Raw genomic sequence first — 20,657 nt, forward strand, 5'->3', positions numbered from 1 at the left:
ATCATAACCCAGGATATGATAAGGACAACTGCACAGCCATGTTCATCGCTGTATTATTTACAATAACCAAGCGATGGAAACAACTCAGATGCCCCACTACAGATGAATGGATAAAAACGTGGTACATATATACAATGGAATTCTACATAGCCAACAGACAAAATAATGGCATTCGCTGGGAAGTGGACAGAACTAGAGCAAATCATGTTGAGTGAGATAAGCCAAGACCAAAAGAACAAAAGGTATATGGTCTCCTTGATATGTGGATATTAGATCCAAACAGTACTACAAGAGCTGACTCAGTATTCAGGTACTCAAGGTCATTGGCATGATCTTGGAGATATAACTTCATAGACATAAAAATCTACGATGGGATATATACTCTATAGCCATAATGCTATAGAGATCCAATTCTTGAATACTTGTTTGTTAAACTTGATGTCTGAAATATGTAAAAAAATAAAAAAATATTTAAAAAATTATCTTTTCTAATTATTAAGGTAATCCAACCCCGTTGATGTAAAAATTTAGAAAGTATTCCCTATTCCTTTGCTTCCTTGCAGACAGCTTGACTTTAATTTCCTAACTGAGGTAATACTAACCAAGATTTAACATTACTTTGCCCCCCCCCCAAAATTTTAATTATGTTATAATACAGTAAGCACCTCAAAGCTCTTTCTGAGTAGCTGAAATTTATTAAATGACTCCAAAAAGTACTCTGGAGTTTGATTTATTTGGCTAATGATAAGAGTTTCCTTTTGTCCATTAACTGTCATTTTGTATTGTTGTCAGTTTATCTACCACTGGCACTCCTTTTGCAATTTTAGCTGCAAACTGCAGTTTTGAATTGCAAGGGAGTGTTTAATCAGAGTCTGAGCACTTTCATGACATTTTTATTTTAGGTTTAGTAGATTGTCTTTTTTGTTTGTTTGGGTGCTGGTCCAGCAGACTTGAACTATCAATCTGGGCACTTGAGCCACAGTTCCACTTCCAGCTTTTTGCTAGTTAACTGGAGATTAGAGTCTCACAGACTTTCTTGTCAGACTCCTGATAGGATTAATTACAGGCATGCACCACCAGCACCAGGCTGGTTTAAAAAATTTATTCTCTCAAAAGTGCTAAACCACTTTCTTTTTCCCTTTTAAGAAATATCCTATTAAACTTTCAGAAACTCTCATTTAGTATTAGAGACAACCATTATGCACCATATTCTTAAAACAATCACATTTCCTTAATAGTATAATCTGCTAGGGATATGATATCCTCAAATTTGTTATAATAGGCAAAAGATGAACATGTAACATACTAATTAGTTATACCAGGGAATAACAGTTACACCATCAATTAGATTTTACTTTGACATGTCCATATATGCATATAGTGTACCTTAGTAAGACTTACCCCGCTCTGCTCTCTACCCCCACCCCTCCTCTTCCATACTAATGAATTATTTATCAAAAACACTCTATACTTCAAAAAATACATATCTATGAAACTACAAAAATTGAGGGGCAGCATTAGGTTGAGAGGGAAGGGTGAGAATGCTGAAATTAGGTATGGACCATTAGTCATGTCTATGCTTCCATTTTTTATGTCTTTGTTTACAAAGTTTCAAAGTTGACAGTAAATTTTCCACTTTCTTTCCTGAGTTGGGGAATAGATATATGTTCCAGGCATCCTGAAATCAGAAATATTTTATTTTTCCATAATACTTGTGTTACTTAGTGATTTCACTGCAAAGAATGGCACAGACTTTTAAAACAGAATGATTCACTAAGAGTTTAACACTGTCACATACAGATGAAGAAACTGCAGTCCAAGGGATTTAAGCAACTTGAAAAGCAATACAGAGCCTGTCTCTTGACTCTTAGCCCCAAGGTTTCTTCACAGTATTTTACCCCGTTTGGCTACAATAGCAAACTGCGCTTGGAACCCAGTCATTACATCTGAACAATGAAGAAATACTTTCAAATGCTACAAATTCTGATTTGATGATTAACATTTGGAATCGTGTTGGTAACTTAGAGACGTACCTAATACTTCCCCTTTTCTTTTGGAAAGTTAATACTATACCTCAAAACATGTCTAAAATTATTTTATGTCTCTTATGAACTCCTGTTTAGTCATCAACTTATCTCTATTTGCTAGAGCATCATGTTCTTGCATCTTTCTGTGCTAAGGGAGTCTTGTAACAATCCTACCATCTTCTTACTATTGTCTAATAAACCCCAGAATGGAGTTGTAACAATTCCCCCTACTTCATGGAAGTATTTCTTTTTATTCTTTAGAAAATAAAGAGAACCATGAAGACACTTTTGATGGCAAAAAGAAATCCAAGAAGGAAGGCAGAAGGGAGTAACAGAATGAAAAGGGCATTAAAAATGATTTACCTACTGTGAATAAAACACAAATCTATTAAGCTCAAAATTTTTATGATCAAACTCACAACTTAAATTCAGCCAAAATATATAAGAAACAATTAGCTTTTGCAATAAAACCCTCAAAATTATTCAATGAACAAGGAAAAAAATTGCATACCATTCTAAGTAAAAATCAAGCAAAGTTAATAAGACAAGTTAAAAGACTTATCCTACTACTCACAGTTGCAAGAATAAAAGCTTGACAAGAAACACAAAGCTATCAGTTAATAACATTTACCAAGGTCCCTAAGTGTAAAGGCCTGTGGAACAATGGCTATGGAGGCAGAAAGGAATACAAATAAAAGGCAAAAATGAAAATCCCTGCCCTTCACAAATTTATGAGCTAACCGACTATATGACATGCATTCATGATAATGCCTGAAGTGTGACATATATTTGCAAATAAATATATTCCAAACAAATCACAAAAGCAATGGGGATAAAGGGTAAAACTGTATGAAGAAGAGATTATAAAAATGTGAGTCAACTTTATGAGATGTAACCAAAAAGTGCTGGGAGAAATTCTTACTAGTACTTCTTAGATAACTTTTAACTAATTTCTTTGCCTAATAATTATATCTCCACTAGGATGTCCTATCACAACAGTATCTAGGTAGGTGTTATGAGTCTCTAGTTTTTCCTTTTTGTATTATATGTATTGAATGACAATTTTATTTTCATCTGCATTTTAAATAATTCCTAGCATGAGCATAAATAAATGCTTATTGTAATTTTTTATTGTCGGGATAATATATAAAGGGGTTACACTTACATTCATCAGGTAGTGGATTTATTACTTCTCACACATTGATACCCCTTCTCAAGTTTTTGTCCCCATTTCTTTCCCCCCACATCCCCTTAATCACTTTGTCCCCCCCCCCCACTTACTGTAATTTTTACAAAGCCAAGGAAGAGGGTTAGGAGTGTGGCCTAGTGGTAGAGTGCTTGCTTGGCATGCAGGAAGCCCTGGTTTCTATTCCTCAGTACCACAAACAGAGAAAAAAATGGAAGTGGCACTGTGGCTCAAGTGGTAGAATGCTAGTCTTGAGAAAGCCCAGGCCCTGAGTTCAAGCCCCAGGATTGGCCAAAAAAAAAAAAAAGTGTCAAGGAAAAAAACCATAATGGATTACAGTAAAGAACTTTCGTATACTATAATATTTAAAATATCTTATACTTTACATCTTACCAACAAAATCAACTTTTGTAGGAAATCTTAAAACTCCACAAATGCAAACAGGCAGAAAACAAGCCTAAAAGCTTATAATAAAGCATGCTGACAATCATGCATTGATAGGACTGCATGCAAATACTCAACTTTCACTAATTTATGTAAGCTCAGAAATAATAGCAAGAAAAATGTTGAATCTGTGCATTAATTATAAAAAACAAATCTTAAAAATTATTAAATATGCCGGAAACAGTGGCTCACACCTATAATCCTAGCTATTCAGGAGGCTAAGATCTGAGGATCATGGTTCAAAGCCAGCCTGCCTGAAAGTCCATGAGATTCTTATTGCCAATTAAACCAGAAGTAGTGCTGTGGCTCAAGTGGTAAAGCCTTAGCTTTGAACTGAAGAGCTCAGGGACAGTGCCCAGGCCCAGAGTTCAAGCTCCACAACCAAGAAAAAAAATAAAAAAATTAAATATAAATTTTAAGACAACCAGAAAAAAAAATTGAAAAACAGCCTTTCTATTTTGTACCAGTAGTAGCATAATTTTATCTTCAGTACTAAGGAGATCAGGCTGGGAATGTGGCTTAGTGACGGAATACTTGCCTAGCATGTATGAAGCCGTAGGTTCAATTCCTCAGGACTATATAAACAGAAAAAGCCAGAAATGGCATTAAGGCTCAAGTGATAGGGTGCTAGCCTTGAGCAAAAGAAGCTCAAGGACAGTACCCAGGTCCTAAGTTCAAATCCTCAGGACTGGAAGAAAAAAAAAAGTCAATTCATTTATAGCTTTTCTTATAGCAAAAAGCCTGTCTGGGCAACATGTGTATTTGTACTCAGAATAACAAAATGTTTTCAGATAAGAAACTGGAAAAAAAAAAAAAAGTATTTTCTGGAAGCATTTGCCTTAGGTCATTTCTAGTCATTTTAAACAACTGAATTCTAAAGCTTTTGAAGATTCTGAATTTCAAATATTAACTACATTTTTAACATGTAGAAGATAATCTAAAAATGAAAAAAAAAAACAAAATTGATACATCTGTCATAAAAGTTTTCAAAATAGGGGGGAGGGAAACGGGTACCAAGACATGTGAAAGGGTTTCAATGTATGTGAATTAATGCACCTTCTATCTGGCAAATATCATGTAACCCTTTTACTAATTACAATTAAAAAAAAAATCAGAAAAAAAAAGTTTTCAAAATAAAAGTGAAAAACTGCATAGAATCTCTTTGAATTAGTAGTAAGGTTTATGCTAAGGCCAAAGTTCTACACAAATTCAACAACACAACTGAGAGGTGGGTTTCTGGGTCACAGCATGGATGCCAGGCCCACGCTCACCTTGGACGTCTTCCTCTCCACCATCACCATCTTCTTCCTCATTGTAAGCCAGCTCAGCCTGCTTGTCTGCCTCATACTCACCTACGTTACCATCATCCCCATTATAATCCGCCAGTTTAGAGCCATGCTGCGGATCAACAGGGGACTCATTCTCATCAAAGAATCGGCCTGTGAAGTAGGTAGAGGATTAATTCAAGAGTAAAGAGAAGAACAGAAGGGGCCTACCCTGAAGACAGATGAGAAAGCCGACAGTGAAACCTGGCAATTTGCAGGGTGCTAGTTATAAAAAAGAATACATTTCATAAAGGTTATATAAGACAAGCACAATTAAGAGTGAAGACTGAAAATACCTCATTCAAGTATTTCTCTTTTGTGTTTAATACTTGCTACTTAAGATCAGAATGCTTTCTGTTTTTCTGTTTTTTATTACTGTGGAGCTCAAGCTAGCCTGGAACTTTGCCCATTCTAGTCTTGAACTGCCTTACTTTAGCCTCCCCAAGTGCTAAGATTACAACCATTTGGTCTTTCACCTGGTGATTTGAATGTTTTGTTAATAAAAAGAGTATAGCTTTCAGGATTTTCTTTTTCTTTTTTCTCGTCAATTCTGGGTACTGTCTCTGAGCTCCTTTGTGCTCAAGGATAGCACTCTACCACTTGAGCAACAGCACCATTTCCAGCTTTTCTGAGTTGTTTATTGGAGATAAGAGTCCCATGGACTTTCTTGCCTGGGCCAGCTTCAAACCATCATCTTCAGATCTCTGCCTCCTGAGAGGCAGATAAAAATCCTCAGTAGGATTTTTATAGGCATAAGATACTGACACTCAGCTCAGGACTGTTTTTCTCATAACCCACAATTTCTCTAACCATAGGACAGACATTTCTGAATAATAAAATAGGTTAATCTTGGAGGTAATACATATTTGAAATTTGTCATCTGTTGCTTTATCAACTATCATTTCCCGTGAATAACACTGAAATCTTTAAAACAAATGAGTGCAGACTACAATCTATTTGGACACTAATACAAACTATCAGAGTAGTAGAGCATTAGCCTTGAGAAAGCTCAAGGACAGTGCCTAGGCTCAAGCCCCAAGACTGAAAAAAAAAAAGCAGTATTTAGCTAGAAGCCAATAATTCGCCTATAATTCTATCTACTAAGGATGCTAGGATCTGAGGGTTGAGCAATGTTCAAAGCAGTCAGGAAGGAAAGTCCATGAGACTCTTATCTCCAATTAAGTATCAGAAACCCAGAAATGGCACTGTGGCTCAAAGTGGTAGAGTATTACCCTTAAGCACAAAAGGCTCAGGGATAGTACTGAAGCCCTCGAGTTCAAGCCTCAGGACACACACACACACACAAAATATTTCAGTAAGTAAATTGGAAAGCTCATCAAATAAAGTCAGACATGATGGCATGTACCTACAATCCCAGCTAATCAGCAGACAGAAACAAGAGAATTGGGAGTTTCAGATAAGCCCGAGGATCTCAGATTCTAAGGACAGATTCAAAGCCAGAGCAGGCAGACAACCTGTAAGAGGTGGCTCAAGTGGCAGAGCACTAGCCTTAAAGAGCTAAGCAAGAGCGAGAGGCCCTGAGTTCAAGTCCCAGTACTAGTACACACAACAGTTTAAAAATACCTTTTCCTGCCAGGAGCCAGTGATACTAGCTACTCAGGAGGCTGAGATCTGATGATCACAGTTCAAAGCCAGCCCAGGCACTAAAGAATGTAAGACTCTTATCTCCAATTAACCACAGGAAAATGGGAGGTGGGACTGAGGCTCAATGGATAGGGTGGTAGCCTTAAGCTGAAGAGCTCAGGGACAATACCCAGGCCCAGAGTTCAAGTCCCACAACCTACCAAAAAAAATTGACATAGTATATTAAAGTATCAACAATGATCTTCCATCTATCTCTCTAAAATGATTCATTGATGTGCATGACAGGTATTGTATTAGGCACTGTAATAGAAAAGTTCCCACATCCATTGTCATTAAGTAGTCAAATAAGGGAGACAGATACACAGTTACAAAAAATGTGCTTCATCACAATGATCTAGAAAGTGGTATCTGAACATGGAGACTATTTCAACAGTTGGTTTTCATTGAATACAGTGAGTCTGAACTTTATATAGGAGGGGGTAGGACAGTCCTGGGCTTAAGCTCAGGGCCTGAGCACTATCCTTGGACTTTCTCAAGGTTAGAGCTCTACCACTTGAGCCTCAGTTTTTTCTATGTATGTGGTATCGAGGAATCGAACCTGGGTCTTTGTGCATGCTAGGCAAGCACAATTAATATCTAGAAAATGGGAAGTGGGGCTGTGGCTCAAGGATAGGGCAGTAGCCTAGAGCTGAAGAGCGCAGGGACACACCCAGACCCAGAGTACAAGTCCCCATGACCCACCAAAAAAAAATCTAAAGGGCCAGAAGCACAGCTTAGTGGTACAGTGCTTGCTTAGCATGCACAAAGACCTGGATTCGATTCCTTGGTACCACATACTCAGAAAAAGCCAGAAGTAGCACTGCAGCTCAAGTGGCAAAGCACTAGACTTGAGCAAAAAAAAAAAGTGCCCAAGAACAGTGTCTAGGCTCTGGAGTTCAAGCCTCAGGGTTTTGTGCATGCTAGGCACTAGACACACTCCAGGTCATCTTAAAAAAAAAAAAAAAATGTTCCTCAGTAACCACATTGTTAAAAGCTGTCCCCAGCCAGCAAAATAACAGTATATTTTAGCTTGGATCTCCATTACCTTATGTCATGGTAAATTCAATTGTACATGTGTGTTAGGAAGTGGTGGCTCACACCTATAATCCTAGCTACTTAGAAGGCTGAGATCTGAGCATCATGGTTCAAAGCTAGCCCTGACACAAAAGTCCATGAGACACTTATTTACAATTAACCATCAGAAAGCTGAGAATGGCACTGTGGTTCAAGTGGTAGAGCACTACCATTTTTACCAGCTACCAGAATGAGTTGGACATGCATATGTATAATTTTTATTTTTTTAATTTTTTGTTTGTGGGTCTTAGAGGAAGGGCCTGGACACTGTCCCTGAGCTCTTTTGCTCAAGGCTAATGATCTATCACTTTGAGCCACAGCTCTGATTCCAGTTTTTTTTTTGGGGGGGTGGGGGTGGGAAGGGCAGTCCTGGGCTTGAATTCAGGGCACTTACAGCTATTTCTATATATGTGGTACCGAGGAATTGAACTCTGGTCTTCGTGCATGGTAGGCAAGCACTCTACCACTAGGCCAAACTTCCAGCCCACTGATTTCAATTTTTGAGTCATTAATTGGAGATAAGTATACTAAGTATATTAAGTTTCTGTACTCCAGATCACCTAAAGTACTACATTATCAGTTTAAACAATTTAGCTGGGTGCTGGTGACTCAGGCTTATAATCCTAGCTCCTCAGGTAGCTGAGATCTGAAGACTGTGTGTCAACAGGGTACAAAAGTCCATGAGACTCTTACTTCCAGCTAGCCATCAAAAAGCTGGAAATGGAGGTATGGTCAAGTGGTAGAGCTTGGCCTAGAATGGAAAAGGCTAACTATAAGGCCCTAAGTTCAACTCCTACTAGTAGAGGCACACACACATGTGCACACACGTACATACACATACATTCACACACACACACACACACACACACACACACACACAAAATGGCAATTTGAGGGTCTACTATCAAGAATAAAGAATTTTGTAACAAAAAACAAGTCCAACCAAGTAAATTTTTTTAATGGGCAAAGGGCCTGAATGGCCACATGGCCAGGAAGTATACAAAACTCATTAAAATGTAAATAAAAATAATATACACAGCCTAGGATGAACAGGGCACTGCAAAAACACAATGAGTTGCCACTTCACATCCACTAAAATGGCAACAGAAGGGAGAGAGAGGGAGATAAGGTGAGAAAAGTGCTGGCAAGGATGTGGAGAAATCAGAACTCTTTTATATTGGTGGTAGGAACGTAAAATGGTGCAGCTGTTGTGGAAAAGAGTTTGGCAGTGCCTCAAAAAGCTAAACATAGAATTAGCATATGACTCAGCAATTCCACATCTAGGTACATACCAAAAAGAACTGAAAACAGGTGTAGAGGGAAAATTTGTTAATGAATATTCATAGCAGCAATATCATAATAACCAAAACACAGAAAAATCTAGGTGTCTATCAACAGTTAAATGAATAAGCAAAATGTTTCCACACAGTTGAATATTATCCAATCATAAAAAGAGATAAAGTATTAATGTATACTATATACCATGGCTGGATCTTGATTATAGTTAAGTTAAAGAAGCCAGCCACTGGTGGCCGGGAGTGTGGCCTATCATGCACAAAACCCTAGGTTCAATTCCTCAGTACCATATACACAGAAAAAGCCAGAAATGGTGCTGTGGCTCAAATGGTAGAGCTCTAGTCTTGAGAAAGCTCAAGGACAGTGCCCATGCTCTGAGTTCAAGCCCCAAGACTGACAAAAAAGAAAACGAAGCCAGACCTTAAAGGTACATACTTCATGATAACATTTATAAAAAATAAAATAGGTGACTCACTGAGGTAGCAAGGAGGTTTAGTGGTTGCGGGGGGCAGGGGGGGGGGCGGCGCATTAGGGCAGAACAGGGAGTGACTATTTAATGGGTATGGGGTTTTCTTTGCAGTGATAAGAATGTCCTGCAACTAGATAGTGAAAATGCTAGAACACATTGTGAAAACCTGGAATGGCACTGAAATGTAACTTCAGTGAACTGCATATCCACAAGAAAATGATTGTACTCAGAAATATTCTATGATAAAACACGAAGCCTCATATTAGGAAAGCCAACAAAATAAGCATAAGAGATTAGCATTTACACACTTTAAAAGACTAGACACAGCCGGGCACAGTGGCTCAAGCCTGTAATTCTAGCTACTCAGCCAACCCAGGCACTAAAGTCTGAGACACTCTTATCTCCAATTAACCTCGAGAAAAAAGAAGTAGGGCTGTGACTCAAGGGCAGCCTTGAGCTGAAGAGCTCAGAGACAGCGCCCAGGCCCAGAGTTCAAGCCCCATGACCTACCAAAAACTAAATAAAGACAGCCAGTAGCACATGCCTCAGCACTCAGGATTATGAATTCAAGGCCAACTGATGTTACATAATGAAAACGAGACTATCTCAAAACAAAAGATACCTAAGGAATGGTGTGAATTAGGAAATAATACATGCATTGATTTTAATTCTTTATATTCATTAATGATATATGGAAAATAATTTGAAGAGTTTAAAACGCATCAGGTTCTTTTAAAAATAAATTGCATAGCCAGTATAACTCAGGTCTATAATCCTAGCTACTTAGGAGACGAAGATCTAGCAGACTGAGGTTTGAGGCCAGCCTGGACAAAAGTGCATAAGACTCTATCATAACCAGTGGGTTGACACGGTGGCACTTGCCTATTATCCCAGCAAGTCTCGGAAGGTCTTGGTCCATGTTGGTTCAGAAAGAAAGCAAGACCTTATCACAAAAATAAACAAAGCAGGGGCCGGGTGTTTGGCCTAGTGGTAGAGTGCTTGCCTCGAACCCAGGTTCGATTCCTCGGTACCACATACTTAGAAAAAGCCGGAAGTGGTGCTAAGGCTCAAGTGGTAGAGCTCTAGCCTTGAGAAAAATCCAAGGACAGTGCTCAGGCCTAAGCCCAGGACTGGCCAAAAAAAAAAATAATAATAAAAAAAAATAAACAAAGCAAAAAGGTCTGACTTAATAAAGCACCTGCTTAGCTAAATGTGAAGTTCTAGGTCCAAACCCCAGTACCACAATAAATAATTGGTACTACATTTAAAACAAGGACTACATTCTTGCAAATATAACATTTTTTCATGTAATATTTTAATAAAGATACACAAATATCCTTTAAAATATCAAGGAAGGAGAATCAGTGACACATATCTAAACTATTGTATATGCACATGACTGTAGAAATGTGAATAACCATTCAAAATATAACTGAATAGATTCAGATACTAACTTTGTCCAGTTCTCAACCTATCAGCAACCTTTGTATAAGTTATTTGTATACAGAAATTAATAATAAAAACTAGAGACAAACTAATCTATCTGTTTGGAGGTCAGGTGAAGCCACACAAAGAAGAAAAGAAAAAGTTTAAGGGAGATGACCTGAGACATTCTCTTGATCCCAATTTTTTTTTTCTTTCTTTTTGCCAGACCTGGGGCTTGTACTCTGAGCCTCAGAGTACTTTTGCTCAAGACTAGCATTCTTCCACTTGAGCCACAGCACTACTTCCAGATTTTTCTGAGTAGTTTATTGGAAATCAGAGTCTCACAGACTTAGCCAGGCATGGCACAGTAGCTCACACCTGTAATCCGAGCTACTCAGGAGACTAAGATCTGAGGATCAAGGTTCAAAGCCAGCCCAGGCACCTGAGACTCTGATCTCCAATTAACCTTTAGAAAATGGGAAGTGGAGCTTGGCTCAAAGGTAGGGCAGTAGCCTTGAGCTGAAAACTCAGGGATAATGCCCAGGCTCAAGGGTAGGGCAGTAACCTTGAGCTGAAAAGCTCAGTGACAGCAAGCTGCATGACTGAGGAAAAAAAAATGTCTCTGAGACTTTCTTGCATGGGCTGGCTCTGAACCACAGTCCTCAGATCTCAAGTCTCTTGAGTAGCTAGGATGACAGGTGTGAGCTACCAGCACCTGGCTCCTGACCCAAATCTATTACTGGAATTTCTCTTACACTTTCTGAGCCACTACCAACTAAAGAGTTAATGAAAACTAATAGGAATTGTCTATTTATCAAGGTTAATAGCTCTGAAATAACACAGAACCAATATGTTTAATCATTCTTTTTTTCTTTTCTTTTTTTTTTTTTTGCCAGTCCTGGAACTTGAACTCAGAGGCCTGGGCACTGTCCTTGGACACTTTTTGCTCAAGGCTATCGTCCTGCCACTTGAGCCACAGCACCACTTCCACTTTTTCCATGTACATGGTACCGAGGAATCAAACCAACAGCTTGGTGCATGCTAAGCAAGCATTCTACCACTAGGCCAAACTCCCAGACTCCATTCTTTTCTTCTTTACACTTTAAACAAACAATTGTAACTGAAAGAAAGAAAGTAGCACCTGCTTCACAGGTGGCAGCCTTCTCCTGTGTGTGCTTCCTTTAGAGAAATTCCCCATTTTTCATTCTCTTTGAATCAGTTTTCATTCATTAGCCTAGTATATGTTTCCTCATTTTTTCAAGGAAGTTTAAACTCATAAAAAGTGAATGAATTTAAAAAAAGATCAACTCACCTCAAATTTATTAACACTAGGGAGAAGATTTTTACAATTTTCTTTAAAAATTCTATTTAAAATTTTCTATTTAAAACATGTTTTTCTTTACAATTTTTACACAATATTTTCTTTTTCTATGCATATAAATTCATTACACATTCATGTAAGTGCAGTGTTTACCTGAGCCTTGTAAATAAAACATTTAAAATAATATAACAAATGTACTCATTACCTTACTTATATAACTGTAACCTCCCTCATCCCCTTTTCATAAAGATATAAAATAAAATAAAAGAACATATTTAGCTTAATGTTCATCACTTTGATTCTTACTTTGCTTCAGTTTGTGGAAATCACTGACTCTGCCCTTGGTTGCCTGCTTTAGTACATCAGGTTGAATTCTAGGTCCATTCTCCATGTTTGTGCCTGGAAGCAGACGCTGAAGAGGATTGGAAGGGCTCTGTTTTGATGTGCCAGGGTTTCCATTGTGGTTTACATGTGAATCTACAGCAAAGGAATAGCTAATTAGAAGACTGAAATTTCTTTACAGAAGACACTGGCCTCACAAACCCTGCATTAGAAAAACAATACAAAATAACTATTGCTGCACCATGGCTCACACCTGTAATCCTAGCTACTCAGGAGGCTGAGATCTGATGATTGAGGTTCAAAGTCATGAGACCCTTATCTCCAATTAATCACCAAAAAACCAGAAGTAGCACTGTAGCTCAAGGGGTAGGGTGGTGGCGTTGAGCTGAATAGCTGAGGGGCAATGCCAAGGCCCAGAGTTCAAGTCCTACAATAAACAACAGGGCTGGGAGTTTGGCCTAGTGGTTAAAGTGCTTGCCTAGCATGCATGAAGACCCAGGTTCAATTCCTCGGTACCACATACATGGAAAAAAGCCAGAAGTGGTGCTGAAGCACAAGTGGTAGGGCTCTAGCCTTGAGAAAGTCCAAGGACAGTGCTTAGGCCCTGAGCTCAAGCCTGGGACTGGCCAAAAAAAAAAAAAAGAAAAAAAGAAAAAAGAAATAACTGTTGTTTGGGATTAGATAGTCCTGCAATTTTTCTTTTTAATGCTCTACTCTAATTTCTTTTATCAAATCTTGTAAACAAGGTGATTTTAGCCATAGTAAGCTTACTAATCATTGCCAGGTGAGTGAGTATCTTCACTACTGAGTATACACCTATCCACTGAACAGATACACAATAGAAATACAAAGATCATTTCAATGATACCTGTTTCTTTCCCTCCCTCCAAACTCAATACAGCAGTGCTATAAGAAATTTCAAAAATCCAATCTATTAAAATTTCTAACATCTAAATCATCTTCATCTCTATATATAGTAATTCACAACTGTTAGCTCTTTGATTCTTTCTTAACAATATCTCTGTTATAGAACCTTTTACTCTCAAGCTCCCTCATTCCCTTTCCTTTTAAAAATCTTTTTTTTCCCCCCTGGTGCTGGCAATCAAACCCAAACTAGGAAAGCACTCTACAACTGAACAATACACCTCGTCCACTGACCCTATTCTTATTAATTTTGGAATTAGAAACCTCCATGCTACTAATTTCTACAACTTTCTTTCCCATTATCTCCCTAGATTAGCTTATTTCAATCATAACTCTTATTTTGGAACATTTGTGTAAAATCATGTAAGTAGTACAAAGCAAACATGTTCAAAGTGCAAAGAAATGATTGCTTAATACATGGTAATATCTGAAGGTCTCTGTACTATACCTATGACCACATTTTGAAAAGAGTAATCTATATAGCCTGATAGAAACCAAAGGCAATATAGTTTTGGGGTTTGTTTCCTTGCCTGGGCATTGTCCTTGAGCTTTCTCAAGGCTATAGAGCTCTACCACTTGAGCCACAGCACCACTTTTGGTTTTTTTCTGGGTATGTGATACTGGTACCAAGAAATCAAATGTGTTTCATGCAGGCTAGGCAAGCACTGTACCACTAAGCCACACTCCCAAAATCTGTTCCTGAGCTTCTGTGCACAGTATAGCACTCTACCACTTTGAGCCACAACTCCACTTTGGGTTTTCTCTTGGGTTAATTGGAGATTAGAGTCCCAGAGACTTTCCTGCCCAGCATGGCTTTGAATTGTAAGCCTCAGATCTCAGCCTTCTGAGGAGCTAGTATTACAGGCATGAGCCACTGGAGCCTGGCTAATGCAATAGTTTTTTGTTTTGTTTTGTTCTGGATAGTTTATTGTTATTACAGAGATGATATACAGGGGGATTACAGTTACATTTGTTAGGTAATGAGTACATTCCTTTCATAGTGTCATCTGTTCCCTCATTCTCTCCCTTTCTCTTTCTTCCACCACTACCCAAGTTGTGTGGTTCCCTTCATCAATGTCCAATACACTCCACTGCTGTACTTTTTCTCAGATTCTGTGCCCTCCACAAAAGATATGCAGGTGAATAGACCATATATAAAGCGCCCCTAGGATCTATGTATGAAGAAGTAGTTGTTCTAGTGGGCATAGTGGCTCACACTTGTAATCCTAGCTACTCTTAACTTCTAGAAATGGGGCTTGGCTCAAGGATAGGGTGGTAGCCTTGAGCTCAAGAGCTCAGGGACAGTGCCTAGGCCAAGTTCAAGCCCCATGATGCACCAAATAAAAGAAAAGTAACTGTTCCTACTTCTAAGTTCTAATGGTTCCCCCACTCTTTCGGGCAGTAGTTGCAGAGTTTCAGGTCTGACATTGAGATCTTTGATCCACTTTAATTTGATATTAGTGCATAGTAAAATGCAGGAATCCACTTTTAGTTTTCTGCATATGGCTGCCCAGTTTTCCCAACACCAATTATTGAAGAGGCAATGTTTTTTCCACTGTATGTCTTTGGCTCCTTTGTCAAGTATCAGATGCCTGTAAGCAATATAGTTTTAGATGGTAAAATAAATACTTGTACTACAAGAAAAAGGCAAATACTTCATTAAACCAAGTACAGGCTTAAAAAAATATATTAACTGGTATGAATTAATTGGGCAAAGGAGTTCACTGTGATATTTCCATATTCAGATAGATACGTAGAGAAGAGAGAGAGAAAGAGAAAGAGAGAGAGAGAGAGTGTTTTGATCACTACCTGTTACATTTTCTTAGCCCTCTTCCTGCTTTCCTCAACTTTTAATCAGTATTAAGATTTTATGCAGTGGTTGACACCTTCAATCCTAGCTACTCAGAAGGCTGAGATCTGAAGATCAAAGTTCAAAGCCAGCCCGGGTACAGACTCTTATCTCCAATTAACCACTAGAAAATGGGAAGAGGGGCTTGGCTCAAGAGTAGGGTGGTAGCCTTGAGCTGAAGAGCTCAGGGACAGCGCCCCGGGCCCATGACCCACCAAAAAAAAAAAGGATTTCATTGCACTATTTTCCCTGTGTGTGTGTGTGTGTGTGTGTGTGTGTGTGTGTGTGTGTGTTGGATGGGGAGTGTGGATATACTTCAATCATTCTCACATTCCCCTTCTTTCTCCCTACTTGTTCTCCCTCCAAAATAGTTCCCCTCTTTTTTTCTCTTACTTCTCCCTTTTCACCTCCGTCATATATTCTCTTCTTACTCTAGTAATTGTTGCCCTTGATGTTCAGAAATTATAAAATTATAAAATTTCACATAATCTCCTTCTTCAATTTTTGTTCTTTTTCCTGGCAACTGGACTTCTACTCAGAAAGTTGTTGCCTATGCTAATAGTTTTCCTGTAGTAGTTTCAAAGTTTCAAGTCAGATAGACATAAACAGACACACAGATAGATATCTTTGAATATATTTTGAGGCAGAAGGCTAGCTTCAGTCTTTACATGTACATATCTAGTTTTTCTGACACCATTTATTAAAGAGGTTGTCTTTTCTCCAAATGCATGTTTTTTGGCTCCTTTGCCAAAACCTAAATGACTGCAGATGTGTGTGTTTATTTCTGTCTATTCTAAAACTTACTTGGCTATACCAGTTTCAGCTACTATGTTTTTGTTCCTTTGTATAATTTGAACACTGAGATGTTTTGATATCTCTAGCATTGCTCAGAGTGCGATTTTCTTTCTTTCTTTTTTTTTTTTGTCAGTCATGGGACTTGAACTCAGGGCCTGGGTGCTGTTCCTGAGGTTTCTGGCTGAAAACTAGCACTTTATCCTTTGAGCCACAGCTCCACTTCTGGTTTTCTGGTAGTTAACTAGACTTAAGAGTTTCATGAACTTTCCTGATTGGGCTGGCTTTGAACTGCAATCCTTAAATCTCAGCCTCTTAAGTAGCTAGGATTACAGGTGTGTGCCACTAGTGCCTGGTTCCAGACTACAATTTTAGATAACCATTTCTTTTCCTGACTTTTATCAGCCACTTAAACGAACATAATAGTAATTTGAAGAATGGATGCTAATTCACTATTGCCTACCACACACAAAGCCCTGTGTTTGAGTCCTCGGTACCACAAACACAGAAAAAGCCAGAAGCGGCACACTGTAGCTCAAGTGGCAGAGTACTAGCCTGGAGCAAAAATTGTCCAAGGACAGTGCCTAGGCCCTGAGTTCATGCCCCAGGAGTGTCCCCCCCCAAAAAAGGAAGGTTAAGAGTAAAGCTTCATACCTGGAACCATATTTGGGGGGAGAGGTTGTCCAGTTGGAAGCTGAGAGATTGCTTGGTGGCTTTCATGTGGAGAAACTAAAACAGGGGGCTTCTTTAAAGCTAAAAGAAGAAAATATACATGTATTATTCCCATAGATATGATTTCTAAAACCCAAATACCATGAACCTTTTTATAATATACTAATGCTATGGTGCTTAGTCTAATTTTGTAATCCTTCTTGTTGGTATATTGACTAACATGTAATTACTATGTGTGTGTGTGTTGCTACTGGAACTTCATCTCACACTCACGTGGCTTTTTCACTGAAGGCTGGTAGTGTACCACTTGCACCACACCTCCATTTCTAGCTTTTAGCTGGTTAATTAAAGGTAAGACTTTTCTGCCCAGACTTGCTTTGAACCCCAATCCTCAGATTTCAGCTTCCTGAGAGCCCAGGATTACAGGCACTCGCTTATAATTATAATAAATAAATCTGGCCATAATATAAACTCCTTGACAGTATGAACTCTGTCTTGCTGACTACATACATTCAACACCTAGAACAGTGCCTGGAATGTAGTAGGAACTCAAGGAGGACCTGACAAATTAATAAATTGCTTCACACAATGATTATCAACAATAAGACCTTTCATACAGATAGTATTATAAAGGTTTGGCATGTTAACACATTTTTATAATTAAGCTACTCAGGAGGTGGAAGAATCCTGTGTGAGGACAGCCTAGGCAAAAACATGAAACCACCTGGAAAAAATTAAAAGTAAAAAGCTGGGTGCTACTCAGGAGGCTGAGATATGAGGATAGAGGTTTCAAAACCAGCTGTGGCAGGAAGTACCTGAGATTCTTATCTTCTTACCTCTAATCATGCCCAGAAAACCAGAAGTGAAGCTGTGGTTCAGAGTAGTAGAACACTAGACTTGAACAAAGAGCTCAGAGACAGTGCACCCCGCTTTCCCCCCAAAAAAGATTATTTTTCGTATATATCCATGGTATAGAGAAGCTATTTATACTACATATTAACAAACTCCTAAAATTTATAAAGAGACATATTATTATCAGGTACTGGCAGCTAATACCTGTAATCCTAGCTACTCAGGTAGCTGAGATCTGAATATCACAGTTCGAAGCCAGCATGGGGCAAGAAAGTCCATGACTCTTGTTTTCTTATTTTCAATTAATCCCCAGAAAACCAGGAGTGGGGCTAAGGCTCAAAGTGGTAGAGTACTAGCCTTGAGCAAAAAGCTCAGAGGCAGTGCCCAAGCCCTGAGAAAGAAAAAAAGAAACACATAAAAATATCAATAACCCTACTGAAAAAAATGACAAAAATGCTGGGTACAGTTGTAATCCTAGGTATTCAGGAAGCTGAAATCTGAGGATCACAGTTCAAAGCCAGCCCAAGCACTAAAGTCTGTGAGACTCTTATCTCTAATTAACCACCAGAAAATCTGAAATGGTACTGTGGCTCAAGAGGTATGACAGTAGCCTGGAGCTGAAGAGCTCAGAGACAATGCCCAGGCCCAGAGTTCAAGTCCCATGACTGACAAAAAGAAAAAAAAAAAGACAAAAATGCTTACTGACTTTGTAAAGACAGCAATCAAATTGCCAATAAACAATAATAAACACCAAGGGAAGTTTTAGTTAAAATGAGATGTTACTTCATAATGATAACTGGCTACATAGTAACATTGCAAAACAAAAACAAAACCCACAGTCTTTTGCCCTCTGGCGCTCATTCATTTCCAAGTTATTAAGTTTCAAGTGGAACCTAATCTGCATCTCTGACAAGATCATAGGTAATGCTGGTACCACACAGGAATATAGACAGGAAAGAATTGGAGAAGAGAACCAACCTAAACAAATGAAATGATTAACATTTCAGATCTGAATCTCTGACACCAATTTCAGACATGTCTAATTAGCTATAATCCCACAGTAACTTTTTTTTTTTGGTCGGTCATGGGGCTTGAACTCTGGGCCTGGGCACTGTTCCTGACTTCTTCAGATCAAGGGTACCACCCTACCCCTTGAGCCACAGCACCACCTCCTCATAGTAATTCTTGAAACCAAGGAGGAATAAAAACAATCAAGAAGAAGCGAATACTATCAGTTCTGATTTTTTTTAATGTTAAGTTGGCAGGGAAAGTTACCTACATCAGCTAAGAAATATAATGAAAAAAAAGCATGAAAGATTAAGATACTATCAAGCAAGACTATGACTTTAAGTGACATGAATAAGAATCTGACACATTAATGAAGAAAGAGATATAATGGAGCAAAATTAACTGTAAAAGAAAAAAACTCATGGGCTAGGAGTTTGGCCTAGTGGTAGAGTGCTTGCCTAGCATGCATGAAGACCAGGGTTCAATTCGTGGGTACCACATATATAGAAAAGCCAGAACTGGTGCTGTGGCTCAAGTAGTAGAGCACTAACCTGAGGAAAGCCCAAGGGCAGTGCTCAGGTCCTGAGTTCATTCCCTAGGACCGGCAAAAAAAAAACAAACTCAGAAGAACTGTAGCTCAAATGGTAGAGTGGATAGCCTTGAGCTCAAAAGCTCAAGGACAGCTCCCAGGCCCAGAGTTCAAGCTCCATGACCAATAAAACAAAAGAAAAAAGGAAAAGAAAAACACTGAATAAAACGTTCAAAAATGGGGGACAATTCAGTTTGCAGCCAAACCAAATCTTAAAACTTAATTAACTCCCATAAGAAATCTCTATGCCACATTAAAGCACACCAACAGCACAATAATCTTAGAATATTGGATACGGAAAAAAAATTATCCAATTAGCAAGTAACTAATGAGAAATTTCAATCATCCAGGTTATCTTCAGCTTTTTACATTTTATCCAAAAAAAGAATAGACCTGGGAGTGGTAGAATATGGAAAGCTCCAAAAAAAGAATAGACCTGGGAGTGGTAGAATATGGAAAGCTCAGAGCCAAGAGTTTGACCTAGTGGTAGAGTGCTTGCCTAGCATGTACAAAGCTCTGGGTTTGATTCCTCTGTACCACATACACAGAAAAAGCCAGAAGTGAAAGTGGCATTGTGGGTCAAGTATATAGTCCTAGTCTTAAGCTGAAGAGATCAGGGATAGTGCCCAGAGTTAAAGTCCCATGAGCTGCCAAAAAAAAAGCCAGAAGTGGTTCTGTGGCTCAAGTGGTAGAGCACTAGCACTGAGAAAACCCAAGGACAGTGCCAGTGCCCAGGCCCTGAGTTCAAACCCACAACTGGCCATATGGTCATATATATATATATATATATATATATATATATACACACACACACACACATATATATGTATACATATATATGTATACATATATATGTATATATATATATATGCTCAGACAGGTAGGATATCAAGTTCAAGCCTGGGCTACAAGGAAAGTCAAGGAGACCATTGGGCTACACACACTCTATTTCAATTTTTTTTAAAAAGGAGGAAAAAAAAGGGAATAACAGAAAATGGTGCCATGTGAAAAATAATATAATTACTGCAGTTAAGTTCTGTAATAATTTTTACTTACCAGCAGGAGGCTCATCAACTTTTGCTACATCATTCTCTTCTATTCCAGGCATCCCTGCATCACCAATTCGTTTGATTTGTTCTGCTCAAGTAACAAAAAGATGTAATCCTGTATCTTTTTCTTATGGAAATTGAAAATGAGCCAGTCATGCCTATAATCCTAAACTACCCAGGAGGCTGAAGATCATGGTTCGAAGCCACCTCAGGCAGAAAATTCTGAGAGACTTTTTATGGCCAACTAATTAGCAAAAAAGCCAAAAGGGGAGCTGTGGCTCAAATGGTAGAGCACTGCAATAAGAGAAATAGAGCTAAGCGCAAATGCTCAGGCCTTGAGTTCAAGCCCCACTACTAGCATTAAAAAAA

The 20,657-nt window shown here is 38.6% G+C and overlaps 1 protein-coding gene across 3 annotated transcripts in view; it reads right to left on the reverse strand.

Annotated features, from left to right (window-relative positions):
* Window positions 1-20,657, reverse strand: part of Golm2 (golgi membrane protein 2) — a 37,718-nt gene that overhangs the window by 640 nt on the left and 16,421 nt on the right. For 2 of the 3 annotated variants that reach the window (XM_090318454.1, XM_090318456.1), the window contains 4 exons: window positions 20,296-20,376; window positions 16,773-16,871; window positions 12,518-12,688; window positions 4,929-5,096 (listed from right to left, as the gene is read on the reverse strand). In XM_090318454.1, the coding sequence (XP_090174580.1) occupies window positions 4,929-5,096; window positions 12,518-12,688; window positions 16,773-16,871; window positions 20,296-20,376 (519 nt within the window). The remainder of the gene's footprint in view (window positions 1-4,928; window positions 5,097-12,517; window positions 12,689-16,772; window positions 16,872-20,295; window positions 20,377-20,657) is intronic. The other variant, XM_090318455.1, reaches the window with a different exon arrangement.

This window comes from Megascapheus bottae, chromosome 25 (assembly GCF_031878675.1).
Source record: "Megascapheus bottae isolate mThoBot1 chromosome 25, mThoBot2.hap1, whole genome shotgun sequence".
Classification (NCBI taxonomy): domain Eukaryota; kingdom Metazoa; phylum Chordata; class Mammalia; order Rodentia; family Geomyidae; genus Megascapheus; species Megascapheus bottae.